Source organism: Loxodonta africana, chromosome 10 (genome assembly GCF_030014295.1).
Source record: "Loxodonta africana isolate mLoxAfr1 chromosome 10, mLoxAfr1.hap2, whole genome shotgun sequence".
NCBI classification, from domain to species: domain Eukaryota; kingdom Metazoa; phylum Chordata; class Mammalia; order Proboscidea; family Elephantidae; genus Loxodonta; species Loxodonta africana.
The window spans coordinates 66,442,959-66,459,782 of NC_087351.1; the positions used below are offsets into that span (position 1 = coordinate 66,442,959).

Consider the following 16,824-nt stretch of genomic DNA (forward strand, 5'->3'; position numbering starts at 1 on the left):
AGCACCACATATGAGGCTTATACCAGTGATGGCTCCTTCAGTGTATGGCTTCTCGTTTTTGTTTTTCCTTATGGGTCACAAGAATAGGATTTTATTTAGAAAATAAAAGATATATGATGGCTGAATTAAGTTAATTTTATCATTTTGTATTCTGTCATGTTTGGTCTGTTAAAAAAGTCTGTTGGGAAACATGTTTATTCTTAACATTTTTAGCACTGAATAATCATCCCAATGATCTGAAGTGTTCAGTTTTAGGACAGTATCCACTGTTTTCTTTGCATGTTTGTAGTCACATTGTTTCTATCATGGCCCCTGCCGTATCTACATCTTATATGTTTGGTCTCCATATTTTTAGTAATTATAGTAATTTTCTCTCTATTTTGTGCTAATTATTTTTTTATTCTGGTAGCTCATCACTATTAGGAAAATAAAAGCATCTTAGAGATCTAAGAGGATCTGAGCCCTGACAGTTCTCTAAATATGGTAGAATCCTTATACGTGAAATAAACTTTTGATGAAATTGTATCATGGTGAGAATGTTCTTATGCACAATTTACTACTTCTTTTCTGAAGTCCTTGGTAAACCATTTGCTGTTGAGTCAACTCAGACTCAAGTGACCCTATGTGTGTCACAGTAGAACTGTGCTTCAAAGGGGTTTTCAGTGGCTTATTTTTCAGAAGTAGATCACCAGGCCTTTCTTCTGAGGTACCTCTGGGTGGACTTGAATTTCCAGCCTTTTGGATAGCAGCGGAGTGTGTTAACCATCTGCACCACCCAGAAACTCCTTGGTATAGATATATGCGTTAATAAAGACATGGTAACTTCTTTTTAGTGATACTTTGTAATATACAAAGTACATTCACTAATATTAACTTATTTATTCCTTTAACAGCCTTATTTGTTCGGGCAAATGTCCTTATACAGACCGAAAACAGACTCAAAGAAAAATTCCAGTCATTCAGGCAGTAAAAGATGGAACCAGGGCTCGACTCCAGGCCTTTTGAGTCCTACACCAATGCCCTTTCCTTGACTGAGATGTCTCCTGAAAACAAGCAGGCATTTAGCTTTGGAAGGTGCAGATTTATATTAGGAAATCTAGACCCTTCTCTTTTGCAGTTAAGCCTCTCTAGTTTGTGTGTGTATGTTTAATCTGATCAAATTGAAGCTCTGTTGAGCTGTAGTCAGCTTGTTTTTTCCAGTTAAAAGTCATAACATATAATGTTAGTGAGCCTCATAGAGCTTGACAGCAGGGTTCCTTCTCAGCTGCATGTGCATGAGGTGGTGTGTAGGAAAGATCTTCTGATTTCCTTCCTTCCTCCCTCCCTCCCTTTCGTCCTCATCAGTTGAAGATAAATTTTAAGACGTGTTAAGTTGGCATTTCATATTTACAGCAACTCCGTTCATGCAATCAAGATGCATTGATAATTACTGGTGATTGGAATGTGACAGGTGGAAACAAAGAAAGATCAGTAGTAGAAAATGTGGCTTTGGTGGCAGAAATGATGCCAGAGATTGCATGATAGAATTTTACAAGATCAACGACTTACTCATTGCAAATACCTTTTTTCACCAACATAAACGGCAACTATACATGTGGACCTCGCCAAATGGAATACACAGGAATCAAATTGACTACATCTGTGGAAGGAGACAATGGAGAAGCTCAATATCGTAAGCCAGAAGAAAGCTAAGGGCCAACTGTGGAACAGATCATCAATTTCTCTTATGCAAGTTCAAGTTGAAGCAGAAGAAAATTAAAACAAGTCAACAAGAGCCAAAATATGACCTTGAGTATATCCCACCTGAACTTAGAGACCATCTCAGGAATATATTTGATGCATTGAACATTAATGACCAAAGACCAGATGAGTTGTGGAATGACATCAAGGGCATCATACGTGAAGAAAGCAAGAGGTTTTTAAAAAGACAGGAAAGAAAAAAAGACCCAAATGGATGTCAGAAGAGGCTCTGAAACTTCCTCTTAAACGTAGAGCAGCTAAGTGAATGGAAGAAATGATGAAGTAAAAGAGCTAAACCTACAATTTCAAAGGACAGCTCAAGAAGACAAAGTAAAGGTATTATAATGAAACGTCCAGTGACCTGGAGTTAGAAAGCCAAAAGGAAAGAACATGCTCGACATTTCTCAAGCTGAAAGAACTGTAGAAAAAATTCAAGCCTTGAGTTGCAGTCTTGAAGATTTCTATGGGTAAAATGTTGAATGATGCAGGAAGCATCAAAAGAAGATGGAAGGAATACACAGAGTCACTGAACTAAAAAGAATTGGTTGATGTTCAGCCATTTCAGGAGGTAGCCAATGATCAAGAACTGATGGTATTGAAGGAAGAGGCTGAAGCTGCACTGAAGGCATTGGTGAAAAAAAAGTCTCCAGGAATTGACAATACCAATTGAGATGTTTCAGCAAATGGATGCAGTGCTAAAGGTGCTCACTCATCTATGCCAAAAAATTTGGAAGACAGCTACCTGGCCAACCAATTGGAAAAGATCCATATTTGTGCCTATTCCAAAGAAAAGTGATCCAACAGAATGCAGAAATTATTGAGCAATATCATTAATATCACACACAAGTAAAATTTTGCTGAAGATCATTCAAAAGCAGTTGCAGCAGTACATTGACAGGGAACTTCCAAAAATTCCAGCCTGGGTGAGAAGAGGATGTAGAATGAGGGATATCATTGCTGATGTCAGATGGATCTTGGCTGAAAGCAGAGAATACCGGAAAGGTGTTTACCTGTGTTTTATTTACTCTACAAAAAAGCATTCGACTGTGTGGATCATGACAAATTATGGATAACAGTGCAAAGAATGGGGATTCCAGAACACTTAATTGTGCTCATAAGGAACCTGCACATAGACCAAGAGGCAGGGAGTGGTTCAGACAGAAAAAGGGGATACCGCATAGTTTAAAATCAGGAGAGGTGTGTGTCACAGTTGTATTCCTTTACCATACTTATTCAATCTATACTGAGCAAATAATCCAAGAAACTGGGCTATATGAAGAAGAGTGTGGCATCAGGATTGGAGGAAGACTCATTAATGACCTGTGATATGCAGATGGCACAACCTTGGTTGCTGAAAGTGAAGAGGCCTTGAAGCATTTACTGATGATGAAGATCAAGGACTACAGCCTTCAGTATGGATTACACCTCAACTTGAAGAAAACAAAAATCCACACAACTGGAACAATAAGCAATATCATGATAAATGGAGAAAAGATTGAAGTTGTCAAGGATTTCATTTTACTTGGATCCACAAGCAGCACCGATAGTAGCACCAGTCAGGAAATCAAAACATTACGTTGGACAAATCTCCTACAAAAGACTTCTTCAAAGTGTCAAAAAGCAAAGATGTCACTTTGAGGATTAAGGTGGGCCTGACCCAAGCTATGATATTTTCATTCGCCTCATATGCATTTGAAAAGCTGGATAACCCATGGGGAAGACCAAAGAAGAATTGATGCCTTTGAATTGTGGTGTTGATGAAGAATACTGACTATACCATGGACTGCCAGCGAATGAACAAATCTGTCTTGGGGAAAGTAGGGCCGGAATGCAAGACTTCGTGTCATGTACTTTGGACATGTTATCAGGAGGTACCACTCCCTGGAGAAGGACAATGTGTTTGGTAAAGTATAGGGTCAGCGAAAGAAAGAAGACCCTCAACAAGATGAATTGACACAGTGGCTGCAAGGTTGGGCTCAAGCATAACAATGATAGGCAGTGTTTCTTTTTGTTGCATACATAGGGTCACTGTGAGTTGGAACTGACATGACATCACCTAACAACAACAACAGCTTCTCTGTTCTTTATCCTGCCTGCCTGGGCAAGGTAACTCTTCTCTCAGCACTGTGTTCTCCCATCTCTTCTAAATTGTTTGGATTCTATTCCCCTACTTCTTTCCTTCTATTCAGAACAATAAGGTCAGATCTCAGTCGTTTTCCTTCCAGCTTCCGCCTTTTGATTGCTTTTTGTTGTCTTTGTTTTCTGACTTTCTTCACCCATCTCAGCAGGAAAGAAGTTAACAGGAACCTTCTTCAACTGCAGCGACACTGTGGGATGCTCCCTGCCCCCCTACCCCCACCCCAGCCTGGTGCCTGGCTCCAAAGGGTTCATGATCATTTTCTCTTTTCTTCTGTATGTCTCCCTGTATGAGTCCTTCTGTGCATCTTTCATTCTTTTCTGCTGGCTCCCTCCCTGTTATTTGTTGTTTCTTTCCTTGATTCTTTTGTTCCTTATCTCTCTGACTACACTTAACATTGGAACTAAAGGATATTTTTTCTTAGTATATTTTATGTTAATGTTCTGTATTGTAAATTTAAAACCAAGTATTTCATAATTATTTTTCATATGCAGTTTTGAGTATTTGATCTGCAGACTCTAAATTGAAAAACAAGTGAAATTAAGCAAACCTTCCCATTCCTATCATAACTGTCAAGAATTACATTTAGGTAGTGCAGTTAGGAGCCAGTTTGTTGTTTTAGGTAGATAAAGGAAAACAGGCTGTTGGTGCAATATTTTGACTTTTTAAAAATTCTATTTTTATTTATTTATTTATTTTTCTGTATTACTCAAGTAATACATGTTCATGGCAGGAAAAGAAAATTAGAAGATCTAGGTAAGCCCTTTTCTCTCTTTTGTCCTTCTGAAATTCCTGTATTCAGCTGTTACACCTCCTAGACTGCTTCTTTGATTTTATTTTTTTATCCTGCTTTGTATCTCTCTCTGTTCCTGCTCTGGGAGGTTTCCTAACTATATAGTAGCTTTATTGAAGGATAATTGACATACAATAAACTGCACATATTTAAAGTATGCAATTTGATGTTTTGGCATGGGTAAAACCACCACCATATCCATAAAACCACCACCACAATCAAGATAGTGAATAAATGCATTACACCCAAAAGCTTCCCCATGCCTCTTTGTAAGCCCTTTGTCCTCCCCACCCCATCTCCCCATCCCTCCCTAGTTTCCAGGAAACGACTGGTCTGTTTTCTGTCACTGTTTTAATTTGCCTGTTCTAGAATTTTATATAAATGCAATCATATACTCTGTCTTCTCTCAGTTACCATAATTATTTTGAGATTTATCCATGTTCATCTAATAGTTCATTCCTTTTTATTATATATCATTATATGGATATACCATAATTTATTTATCTGTTTATCTATTGATAGATAATTGGGTTGGTTCTGGTGTTTGGATATTATAAATAAAGCTGCTGTAAACATTCTAATACTAGTCTTTTTGTGGACATATGCTTTCCTTTTTCTTTGGGCAAATACCTAGGAGTAGAATGGTTATATCATATGGAAGCTGTATGTTTAGCTTTTTAAGAATCTGCCTGTTTTCAAAAGTGGTTTACCATTTTACACTCCCACTAGCAGTGTATGAGAGAGTTCCAGTTCCTCCATATCCTCACCAACACTAGGTTTGGTCAGTCTTTTTAATTTTAGCCATCCCAATAGGTGTGTAGTGGTATCTCGTTGTGACTTCAATTTGTATTTCCCTAACAAATAATTATGTTGCACATCTTTTCATGTGCTTTTTGCCATTTGTATATGTGGACAATATGTCAGTACCAATCTCACTCTAAATGGTAATTAATTGTGATAATATTTATTAACAAAATCTAAAAAGGAATAAAATTAATTGTGATAATATTTATTAACAAAATCTAAAAAGGAATAGGAATGCCTTAATGCTCTATTTTCATGTGTGCTTAACCTTCCTTGTTCACTCTCCTTCCTAAAATTAAGTCAGTTAATGTTTACTGAACATGTCTATTCCTGTTGCTCCTTTTCCAAACATAAGATTATTAGAAGCCAAGGTAAACTATATGTTATAATCTAATTTGGGAAGGTAGGCTTATTGATTTTGAATATAATTTTTTCCCAGGATTTTCTGGCTAATTTGCAGTAATTTATATCTATAATCAAGATTTTAACATAACTAAAACAACTCAGACAAAAATATGTGGGTAAGTCAGGCAAAAACATGTTTCTCTTCAGAGATTGTAATTTAAATGAGGTAGTGTAAATTTTCTGATTTATCAGCCTTTTAGTTTTATTTAAGATGAATTTCTCATGTATTTATGTAGTAATCTTAGGAGGTAAAGTACTGACCGTTGTTCATTTTTTATTTTAGATTTCAATGGTGTCAGTAATTCATATTCCTGATAAGACTTACAAGCTTTCCTGCAGAATATTATATCAATATTTACTCCTGGCTCAAGGTCAATTTCATGATCTAAAGGTAAATTGTACCCTATAGTCTTATCTCTGTCACTTTTGTTTGTAGAGTTTCAAAGAATAGCTATTTGTAGAGATTATTATATTTTTTAGTAAGTTGTTACAGAAAAAAGTTAGCTAATTAATATTATAAATTAATTTTTTTTACACTAAATATTTTCTTCTTTGAGGTGCCTGTCTTTGCCTCCTTTGTGTGGTATATGTAAGCATATTCCACCCAAAGACCTCAAATCCTAGAATATTTAAAGAGAAAATGCCCTGTTTCTTTGTTTTCTTGGTTTCCCTCTCCAGTCTCTGCAAATGAGCCCTCGCTTTTTTTGGATTTGCTAGTTTGTACATTTTCAACAGCTTTTATGACCCCCGAGATTTAGTCTAAATGTCATTTGTAATTATCTTTAAACTTGTTTCTTTAACTTTCAGCAACTTTTCATGTCTGCAAATAATAATTCTACTCCCTCAAGCAGTGCTTCTCCAGAAGAAAAAAGCACAGACAGAATTTTGTTGGAAAAGGCTGGACTTTCTGAAGGTGAAGCGGAGCCACCTGAGGAGAACAGCAAGGATTGTGTTGTCTGCCAGAATGGGCCAGTGAACTGGGTGCTCCTGCCATGTAGACATACGTGCTTGTGTGATGGCTGTGTCAGGTATTTCCAGCAGTGCCCAATGTGCAGGCAGTTTGTTCAGGAATCTTTTGCACTTTGCAGTCAAAAAGAGCAAGATAAAGACAAACTGAAAACTCTTTGAAGATGTTGTTAAAACTGAAAAGTACGCTTTCTGCTGAAGATGCCGAATTTTTTGTTCTTGGAATTAATCATAACATGGAATCTACAGTGTTGATCATCAGCAAAAATTATATTTTAACTTCATATTTATACAGCACATGGATGATAACAATTATCCGTTTCTGCTTGGTATGGTAAATACTGGCATGCCACCTGTGTTAATACATAAAAATTCATTCAGCTAAAGAAGAATGTCAACATTTGGCTTTTTAATCAGCTAGAGCATTTCATATAATGCTGATTAGAAAAATCATTCTAAAAAGAAATTCTATCTAAAATATGAGGAGGTAGAAGACTTAAGATTGCAAAATGTTTTCCCTTTGACATATGCTGGAGTACAATTAGGAAAATAATTCTTCTTAAAGTAATTGTATGACCCCTCCCCCCAGTTTATGAAGGAGTTGGAAAAGGCTTCTTCAGACCCTTTCTTGAAACATCAATTCTTATAAACATCAATTCTTTGTTTGCTTTCTTATATCCCATATCATTATAGTTACATAAACATAAACACAAGCCTTGATTTTTAAATGTAGCTTCTTAAATCATAAATGCAAGATATAAATTCTTGATTGTTCTCAGTGTATCGTAAAATGATACTCATCTATAGGAGACAGATATAAAACTTCTATAATAAAATTTCTTGGATGATTATATTTCTCATTAAATGTGATTAGATTAGCAGAGCGGCACATCTTACAAAATGGAGAGTGTGATCTGCTCACAAAGATCCCATTTTCTCCCTGTGAGACTCTTAATACCTTACCTCAGATTTTCTCCAGCACAGCAAATCCATCTAAAACCAGAGGTTGGAGCCAGAAAAATCACTAAAAGAAACAGAAATAACTATTTTTATAATGTATTTTTATTCCGAATAAACACCATGCCCTTCTGGAAAGTACATTATTTTGTTCATTTGTTGTTATGTCCTGTTGTTAAGGAAACCGATAGGCAAAAAAGATCTTCCACTTTTTCCACGATGACTAAAAAGATAAAGGTAAACCTGAGCGAAAATTTCCTTCAACTCACCAAGAAAATAGTTCGTACCAAATAAACTGTGACATTCAGGGAAATTTTCAAGCCTATTTTGTCCTGTTTGTATTAAGAAAACATTTGTATCAGTGTTTTTACATAATATTTCCTTCTCATCAAATACAGCACTCTCAAGAAAGCATCAATTGTTCATTTATAAACTTAATCAGACTTTGATCTATGTTCAACAACTATGTTAATAAATACTGTTTAGGGCCCCTGTGTGGTTTGTACTTGACCACTAACCTAGAGGTTGGTGATTCAAACCCACCCGGCAGCCCCATAGAAGAAAGGCCTTGGAATCTGCTTCCCTAAAGATTACAGCCAAGGAAACAGTAGGTTTGGTTTAGGGGCCAAATAAGTTTTTTGTTTTTTTAATTGTGTTGAAAATATACACACCAAAACATCTGCCAATTTAACAATTTCTACATGTAAAATCCAGGGGCTAGAGACTTTTTAGGAGCCTAGGCAACAACCAGTCTCGGAACGCTCCTGACCCCAAAGTATTTGCTAAAAGGAGCAAATGGAGCTTGCTAAAAGGAGCATGACAGTTTATTAGACGTGTATCCACTCACCTAGAAATTCTTAAAAGCTCTCTCCCAACCCTGCCACTGGGAGCAGGGTGTGCAGAAGCTACAGTCCCTGGTTCAGTTAGCTAGTGGGATAAAAAGTAATCTGGTAAATTGAGAGCATACCCAGAGATCATTTTGCCCATCCACCATATTGCCTGTCTTCATACATCTATTTGTACCTAAAACTGCCCTAGGCCATAGTTGTGAAAGCATTCGAGATCTGCCAAGACAGAGTCTACCAATCCTCCAGTTTTACTCCATTTTTTATGGCTAGTAAAAATGATTTGCCCTTAGGCTCACCTGCTGCTCTCAGTGGTGATAAATATGAGGAATTTGTCAGGCCATCAAGTAAAAACAGGAACACTGACTCCTAGAGGCTTATGTCAGAATTTGCCAGTGAATAGTGACCTATTATGTGAGAACACCTGGAAAAGCATTTGACTTGGACGGATTCATGGAAAGAGAAAAAATTTGATTTCTATAGATTAGCTGCTACTCTTCCAAAAGTACCAACCAGGGCTACATCAAAGCTGACTTGATGAGTGACTAGCCACCTTCTCCAGGGATCTTTTCTTCCCAACTTGATGCCAGGCAAGGAATTTAAAACTTAATTAAGGGCTGCACGCAGGTCATCAAATTACCTCCCATGGGGTTATTTTTTAAGCTTCACCATTAATTGTGGTAGAAAGAGCTTTGTCCTGGCTTATGGGCATTTGAAGCATCAAAACAGATAAACTGGGGTTTGAGAAAGGTAGGAAAAGATGATTCTGCGCCCTGTACTCACAAAGTAACTCAGTTCTGCGGCAGATGCTCCATAGCCGTCTAGCCAGTCCCGTAAGTTTACTTCCCAAATTTTGAACACTGAATCCCTCTCTCTGACCGAGCCTTTCTTTCCATTTCTCATTATATTCCATTCTTCCTGTATCTTTTCCTCCTTGTCTAGACCTCATCTAGTTCCTGGGTCCCTGGGTATATTCTGTCAGTTCATTAACTTGCTTCTGCTTTGCTGGCTTTCTTACATAACCTGGGTTTCCTGCTGAGCTGCTTCAAATGTCTTTTCACCTCAGCTTGCTTTCTTGACCTCTCCACCCTCCGTCTACCACCGGTCCACAAACTCGACTTCACCAGACCATCAGTTTCTTTACTGCTGTTACCACAGAAGATCAAGCAGCCTAACCAATTAATGAAGTCCATTACAAAGCATCAGGGCCTTCAGTGCAGTTCAACAATCATTTTATTTTTTCCTGATGGACCCCCTACCTTACTCCTAACAACAGCTATTTCAAACCTCTTCACAAACCTTGATGGCAACTTCTTTTTAATAGTGTTTTTGCTGTTCTTTTTTCACTCTTCTCAAGTTTTTTAAAAATACAACTTTGCTTTTGCTTTTGTTGAGAGTGGAGCCCCTGGTGGTGCAGTGATTAAGAGCTCAGCTGCTAACCCAAAGGTCGGCAGTTCGAATCCACCAGCCACTTCTTGGAAACCCTATGGGGCAGTTCTACTCCATCCTATAGGGTCGCTATGAGTTGGAATCAACAACAATGGGTTTGGGGTTTTTTGGCTGTTGAGAATATATACAGCTGAATATACACAAATTCAACAATTTCTACATGTACATTTCAGTGACATTGACTACATTGTCTGAGTTGTTCAACTATCCTCATCCTCATTTTCCAAGTTTTTCCTCCCCCATTAACATAAATTCGTTGCCCACTGAGGCTCTTACCTAATCTCTCCAGTTGCTGTTGTCAATTTGATCCCATACAGATAGGTCTTAAACAAGCACAATGCTCAAGGCAGACAGTCTATGCTAGACTGTTGTTTGGTTTTAAGAAGACTTCTGGGGATATTTTTGGTTTAAGATTTAAAGATTATGTCAGGGCAATAGTTTCAGGGGTTCATCCAGCCTCAATGGCTCAAGTTCTTTATCCCACCACTGTAGTTATCACTCTTAACAAAGAACCTTCAAGAGGCGTATGGTGTGGAAGTTAAGATGATGGACTCTGAAGCTGGATATCTTGGGTTTTAATCCCAGCTTTGCCACTGAACTTTCCCAAGTAGTCACTTTGGGCAAGTGACCAACCTTCCTCTGCTTCAGTTTTCTCATTGATAAAGTGGTGATAGTAATAGTCCTTGGGCGGTGCAAACGGTTAAAGCACCCGGCTGCTAATTGCAAAGTTGGAGGTTTGAGTCTGCCCAGAGGCACCTCTAAAGAAAGGCCTGGCAACCTACTTCTGAAAAATCAGCCACTGAAAACCGTATGGAGCACAGTTCCACTCTGACACACGTGGGGCAACCATGAGTCAGAACTAACTAGACAGCAACTGATTTTTGACAGACTATTTTTTTTTTTTATTAAGAGAATTACATCAGTTAATATGCATAAGCTGCTTAAAATCAAAAAACCAAACCCAGTGCCGTTGAGTCGATTCCGACTCATAGCGACCCTATAGGACAGAGTAGAACTACCCCATAGAGTTTCCAAGGAGCGCCTGGTGGATTCAAACTGCCAACCCTTTGGTTAGCAGCTGTAGCACTTAACCACTACACCATCAGGGTTTCCCATAAGGTGCCTAGACCTTGGCAAAGCACATAGTAAGCCCTATGTGTGATGAGTATTACTGTTATTACTTTGTGTCTTAGTTGTCTAGTGCTGCTGTAACAAATCCCACAAGTGGGTGGCTTTAATGAACAGAAATTTATTTTCTCACTGTTTAGGAAGCCAGAAGTCTGAATTCAGGGTACTGGCTCTAGGTGAAGGCTCTTTTTCTCTCTCTATCCACCCATGGGGAAGGTCTTTGTCTCTTTTCAGCTTCTGCTCATTGGTCCCTTGGCTCCTTGGTGATCTTATGTGGTATGGTATCTATCTTCCCCCAACTCTCCTTGTTTGTTTCCTTGCTTTATCTGCTCTTTTGTAGCTCAAAAGAGATTGATTTAAGATACACGCTACACTAACACTGCTTCACTGACAAAGGAAACCCATTCCCAAATGGGATTATAACTACAGGCATAGCGGTTAGAATTTACAACATATTTTGGGAGAACAAAATTCAATCTATAACTCTTTGCTTAGACGTTCAAGGCCAGTAGACGATCTTTTCTCTTTCCCCAAAGAGGAGGTGTATTGTATCTTCCTTTGAGGCTAACACTCTGCTTGTGTTCTTGGTCTCATCTCTGCTTGCTCTCTGAACTCATTTGATTATTTGCTTAATATTATATTAATTAATTATTAAGTGCCAAAGATTACAGGTTGTTTGGGCATAGGGGATACAGTCCAGAACTTTCTTCTGAACTCTAGACTCATATATCTCTACTCTTTGTCTTACAGGCTCCTCAATCTCAACAAGCTCAAAGCTCAACTCCTCACCTTCCCTATAAACTTGTTTTGCTCCCAGAATTCATCTTAGTGAGCGATACCATCCCCTACCCAATTGATTGTGCAAGCCAGACATGTGGCCATCATTTCTTTTTTTTGGGGGGGGAGGGGTGGGCAACTGCTTTTTTATTGGTGTTTCAGGGTGGGATTAAGCAGTTAGCTGTGTCTGTGTGTGGTTGGCTAGGTATTATTTTAAAGTTTTCGCCTGGGGGGAGTTAACACCATTTACCAATGGGGATTATCAAATGGGACCAAAGGGAGTTTCCTTTAGTTCTCCAAAGGGGCCCTGAGACTAGGGCAAAGGGCAAGAGCCTGGAGCTCAGAAATGGAAGCATCAAAAATGATGTAAATTGGGCCCTGCGATGCTTCCACGTTCTTGAGTGGTGTGGACTCGTTGGTTTTGTTTTCCTAGGTCCAGATAGGAGGAGAAGCATGAATAATGCTTGGCAGCTGAGTAGTGGGGATATGCAAGCTGTGCAGTAATGCCTGAGAGGACCAGTGAAAATGACCTTAATTAAAATTACTACTAGGGGCAGATATATATTGTTCCAAAACCCATCTGAAACCATGATGCCCTACTACTAGGGGCAAGACAGAAGAACAGTTCAGAAACCAGTGCATTGAGTGGTGTTAGTTCAAAGATTTTAGTAACATTAAAAAAATCTTTATCATCCTTATCACTGTCTTTTAGCATGGTGACTCCAAAAAAAAACCATTGCCATTGAGTGGATTCTGTCTCATAGCAGCCCTATAGGGCATAGTAGAACACCCCCTTAGGGTTTTCATGCCTTTATATCTTTTTTGTTTGCTCACGTGTTTGTTTTTATTGACCCTTTGGCATATGGGTTTGGTTTTTAGTATTTTTTTTTTAGTTGGGCTGTAGGTGAAAGTTTATAGAGCACATTAACCAAACCAAAAAACCAAACTTACTGCCGTCAAGTTGATTCCGACTCATAGCGACCCTATAGGACAGAGTAGAACTGCCCCATAGAGTTTCCAAGGAGCACCTGGTAGATTCAAACTGCCAACCTCTTGGTTAGCAGGCGTAGCACTTAACCACTATGCCACCAGGGTTTCCATAGAGCACATTAGTTTCTCATTAAACAGTTAATACAGAAAGTGTTTCGTGACATTGGTTGCCAGTCTCCCAATGTGTCAACACTCCCCTTCTCCACCCCAGGTTCCCTATTTCTGTTTGTCCAGTTTTTCTGTCCCTTCCTGCCTTCTTACCTTTCCTTTTGGGTGGTGTGGCCATTAGTCTCGTATACATGATTGAACAAGGAAGTGCGTTCCTCACATGTGTTATAGTTGTCCCAATAGACCTGTCTTATCTTTGACTGGAGGGTGAACCTCAGGAGTGACTTCAGTTCTCAGTTAAAAGGGTGTCCAGGCACAGCCATCATTTCTTAATCATTCCTCTCCTATACTCTCCACAACCAGTCACCAAGTCCTATTACACCATCTAAATATCTCCCAAGTCTTCCCTTCACCTTCCCATGCCAGGCTTCTCACCACCACCACCGCCACCCTGGGTGAATTCGCAGCAGCGTCCTAACTGTCTTCTAACCTTCAGTCTTGACTCCTTCCTCCTCCCCCACACCCACACACCTCTTCATTCTCCACATTCATCCAGGTAACTCTCTATTAAAAAAAAAAAAAATCAAGCTACTCATGATCTAAACCCTTCAGTGATACCGCTTTATCTTCATGATAAACTTAAAATCTTATCAAGCTTTATAAAGCCCTTTGTGATCTTGCCTCAGTTTATCTCTGCAGCCTCATTCCGTTTTCTCTTTCACATTCCGCACTCCAGTTAGTCTGAACTATTTTCATTTTTCCCTGAATGTGTTTTTAATCTTAGTTTTTATGCAGATAAAAACAAACATAAGTGGCAATATTTTCCCCACACCCCACCTCGTAGATTTCTATACTTCAAATCACCTCCAATACTGATATTTCTGAAATTTGAATCTGACTGTATTGTTCTGTTTAAGATCTTCATTGATTTCTCAATACCTTTAAGATTCATTCATTCAGCAACTATTTGTTCAATAACAAACTCTGCCCAAGGCTCTGGAAATACCCTGATAGACAAGTCAGTCCCTGTCCTAAAGTTTCTGGTCTATGGAGAGACAGAGAAAAGTAAACAGGCAAGCAATATACAATGTGATAAGTGCTATTGTGGGCTTAACCATAGGATTGAATGGGAGCTCATGAGAGAGGGACCTACCTCAGACTTGGAGGGTGAGAGAAGGCTTCCCAGAGGAAGTGACAAAACCGGGTCCTAAGGGACAATTAGGGGTTAGCTTTTTTAGGCAGGGAGAATAACATGTACAGATCATTCTAAGTTCAGGGAAAAATGGAAATTGTTCAGATGAACTGAATGAATCTTAAAGGTATTGGGGAATCACTGAAAACTTAAACAGAGCGATATAATCAGATTTGAATTTCAGTAATATCAGTATTGGAGGTGATCTGAAGTATAGAAATCTACCAAGTGGGGTGTAGGGAAAATATTGCAACTTATGTTTATATTTATCTGCATAAAAATTAGCTTTTACTAATAATGGATTGTCAGTAGAACATGCCGATCGTTTATAAGTAAATAACAATTGCCTCTGTTTTGGAGCCCTGGTGGCACAGTGGTTAAGAGCTTGGCAGGTAACCAAAGGTCGGCAGTTGAATCCACCAGCTGCTCCTTGGAAACCCTGTGGGGCAGTTCTCTGTTCTATAGGGTTGCTATGAGTTGGAATCGATTTGATGGCAGTGGGTATGGAGGATAGTTTAGCGTTTGAGATGAGGGGATACTAAACCCTTTGCTGTCGAGTCGATTCCGACCCATAGAGGTAAGAAAATCAGGAGCAAGATGCTATTAAGTAATCCAGTCAAGAAACAAGGGTCTAAGGACTTGATACATTTTTGTTTATGGGGATGAGGAGTCTGGGAAAATTGAAGCTTCTGGCTTGGGTAAGGTGAGTGCCAACAGTCAGAGAACCTGGAGCACACATCTTCTTTTTGCGCTAGATTGTTGCTACTTGGAAGCCAGAATCTCTCTTATTCAGAATATCATTTATTCATTCAAGCACTCATTCATTCAGTAAATACTTGTTGTTATTGTTACGACCCTGTGTACAACAGAATGAAACATCGCCTGGTCCTATGTCATCCTCACAACTGTTGCTATGCTTGAGCCCATTATTGCAGCCACTGTGTCAATCCATCTTGTTGAACATCTCTGTTTCACTGACCCTCTACTTTACCAAGAATGATGTCCGTCTCCAGGGACTGGTCTCTCCTGATAACAGCTCTATGGGGGAACTGTTTCCTTCAGTTGCTACCTCTGTGATACCTTCGTGTTCTCCCTTTTTCAGTTAATAACTTTTTATATTAAATCCCCTGATAAAATAATTGGTGTGTCCCGGCCACAATCGATGTCTGCCCTGTCAGGGAGCACAACAGACAACTCCTGAGGGAGCAGGAGACCAATGGGATACAGACCCCAAATTCTCATGAAAAGACCATACCTAATGGTATGACTGCGACTAGAGGAATCCCAGAGACAATGCTCCCCAGAACTTCTGATGGCACAGGACAGGAACCATCCCCGAAGACAAATCATCAGGCATGAAAAGGACTGGTCAGTGGAGGGGAGAGAGATGCTGATGAAGAGTGAGCTAATTAAATCAGGTGGACACTGGAGAATGTGTTGGCAACTCTTGACTGGAGGGGGGATGGGAAGATAGAGAGAGAGGGAAGATGGCAAAATTGGCACGAAACGAGAGACTGAAAGGGCTGACTCAATAGGGGGAGAGCAAGTGGGAGAAGGGAGTAAGATGTATGTAAACCTACATGTGACAGACTGATTGGAATGGTAAATTTTCACTTGAAGCTTAATAAAAATTAATTAAAAAAAAAATAATTGGTGTGTTTTCTGTCTCCTGACTGGACTCTAATTGATACAATTACATGTAATCTCATTTAATTCTCATGCAATTTATTAAGGTAGGCAGAAAACTAAGACCAAATGAAGCTAAATAACTAGTTCATATTTCACAATAGCTAGGTGGCTGGAGTCCCTGAGTGGTGCAAATGGTTAACATACTTGGTTGGAGGTTCAAGGCCGTCCAGAGGTACCTTGGAAGAAAGGCCTGGCAATCTACTTCCAAAAAATCAGCCATTGAAAACACCGTGGAACACAGTTCTACTCTGACACACATGGGATTGCCATAATGGCAACTAGTTTTTGGTTTTAGGTGGTAGAGTCAGGACTTGGTTATTGGTTTTGTTGTTTTGCCTGATCCTAAAGCATGTGCTTGAAATCATTAGTCATCTTCCTAACTTGCCTGAAAATCACGTGATTTTCTAACATCAAACTGTAGGTACAACCTAAAATGTTTTTCATCATTTTTATTGACTTTTTCTAGCCAATTGTAAGACCCAGCATTTCCAAAATACATCCCAAGCAACACTAATACTACAAAAAGGCTTCCATGTGAGAGATGGGTTCTAGGTGGTGCAAAGCATTAATGTGCTCAGCCGTTAACTAAAAGGGTAGATTCTAGTCTATCCAGAGGCACCTTGGAAGAAAGTCCTGGGGATTTATTTCCTAAAAAGTCAGCCATGGAAAACCTCACGGAGCACAGTTCTGCTCTAATACACGGGATCACCAGGAGTCTGAAGGCACTTGCTGGCAACTGAATTTTTTTTGGGGGGGGGGGGGCTTATATAAGTTTAGGAACTGGCACATACTGCACTCTCTAGAAGAGTCAAAATGAATATTAGCATAAAAAAGGCTCAGAAAT

General features: G+C 39.1%; 1 protein-coding gene across 3 annotated transcripts in view; it reads left to right on the forward strand.

Moving 5' to 3' along the window:
• Positions 1-8,115, forward strand: part of CGRRF1 (cell growth regulator with ring finger domain 1) — a 29,950-nt gene extending 21,835 nt beyond the window's left edge. For all 3 annotated transcript variants that reach the window (XM_003408643.4, XM_023546177.2, XM_064292498.1), the window contains 2 exons: positions 6,163-6,270; positions 6,687-8,115. In XM_003408643.4, coding sequence (XP_003408691.1) covers positions 6,163-6,270; positions 6,687-7,007 — 429 coding nt within the window. In that variant the 3' untranslated portion in view covers positions 7,008-8,115. The remainder of the gene's footprint in view (positions 1-6,162; positions 6,271-6,686) is intronic.
• Positions 8,116-16,824: the final 8,709 nt, after the last annotated feature.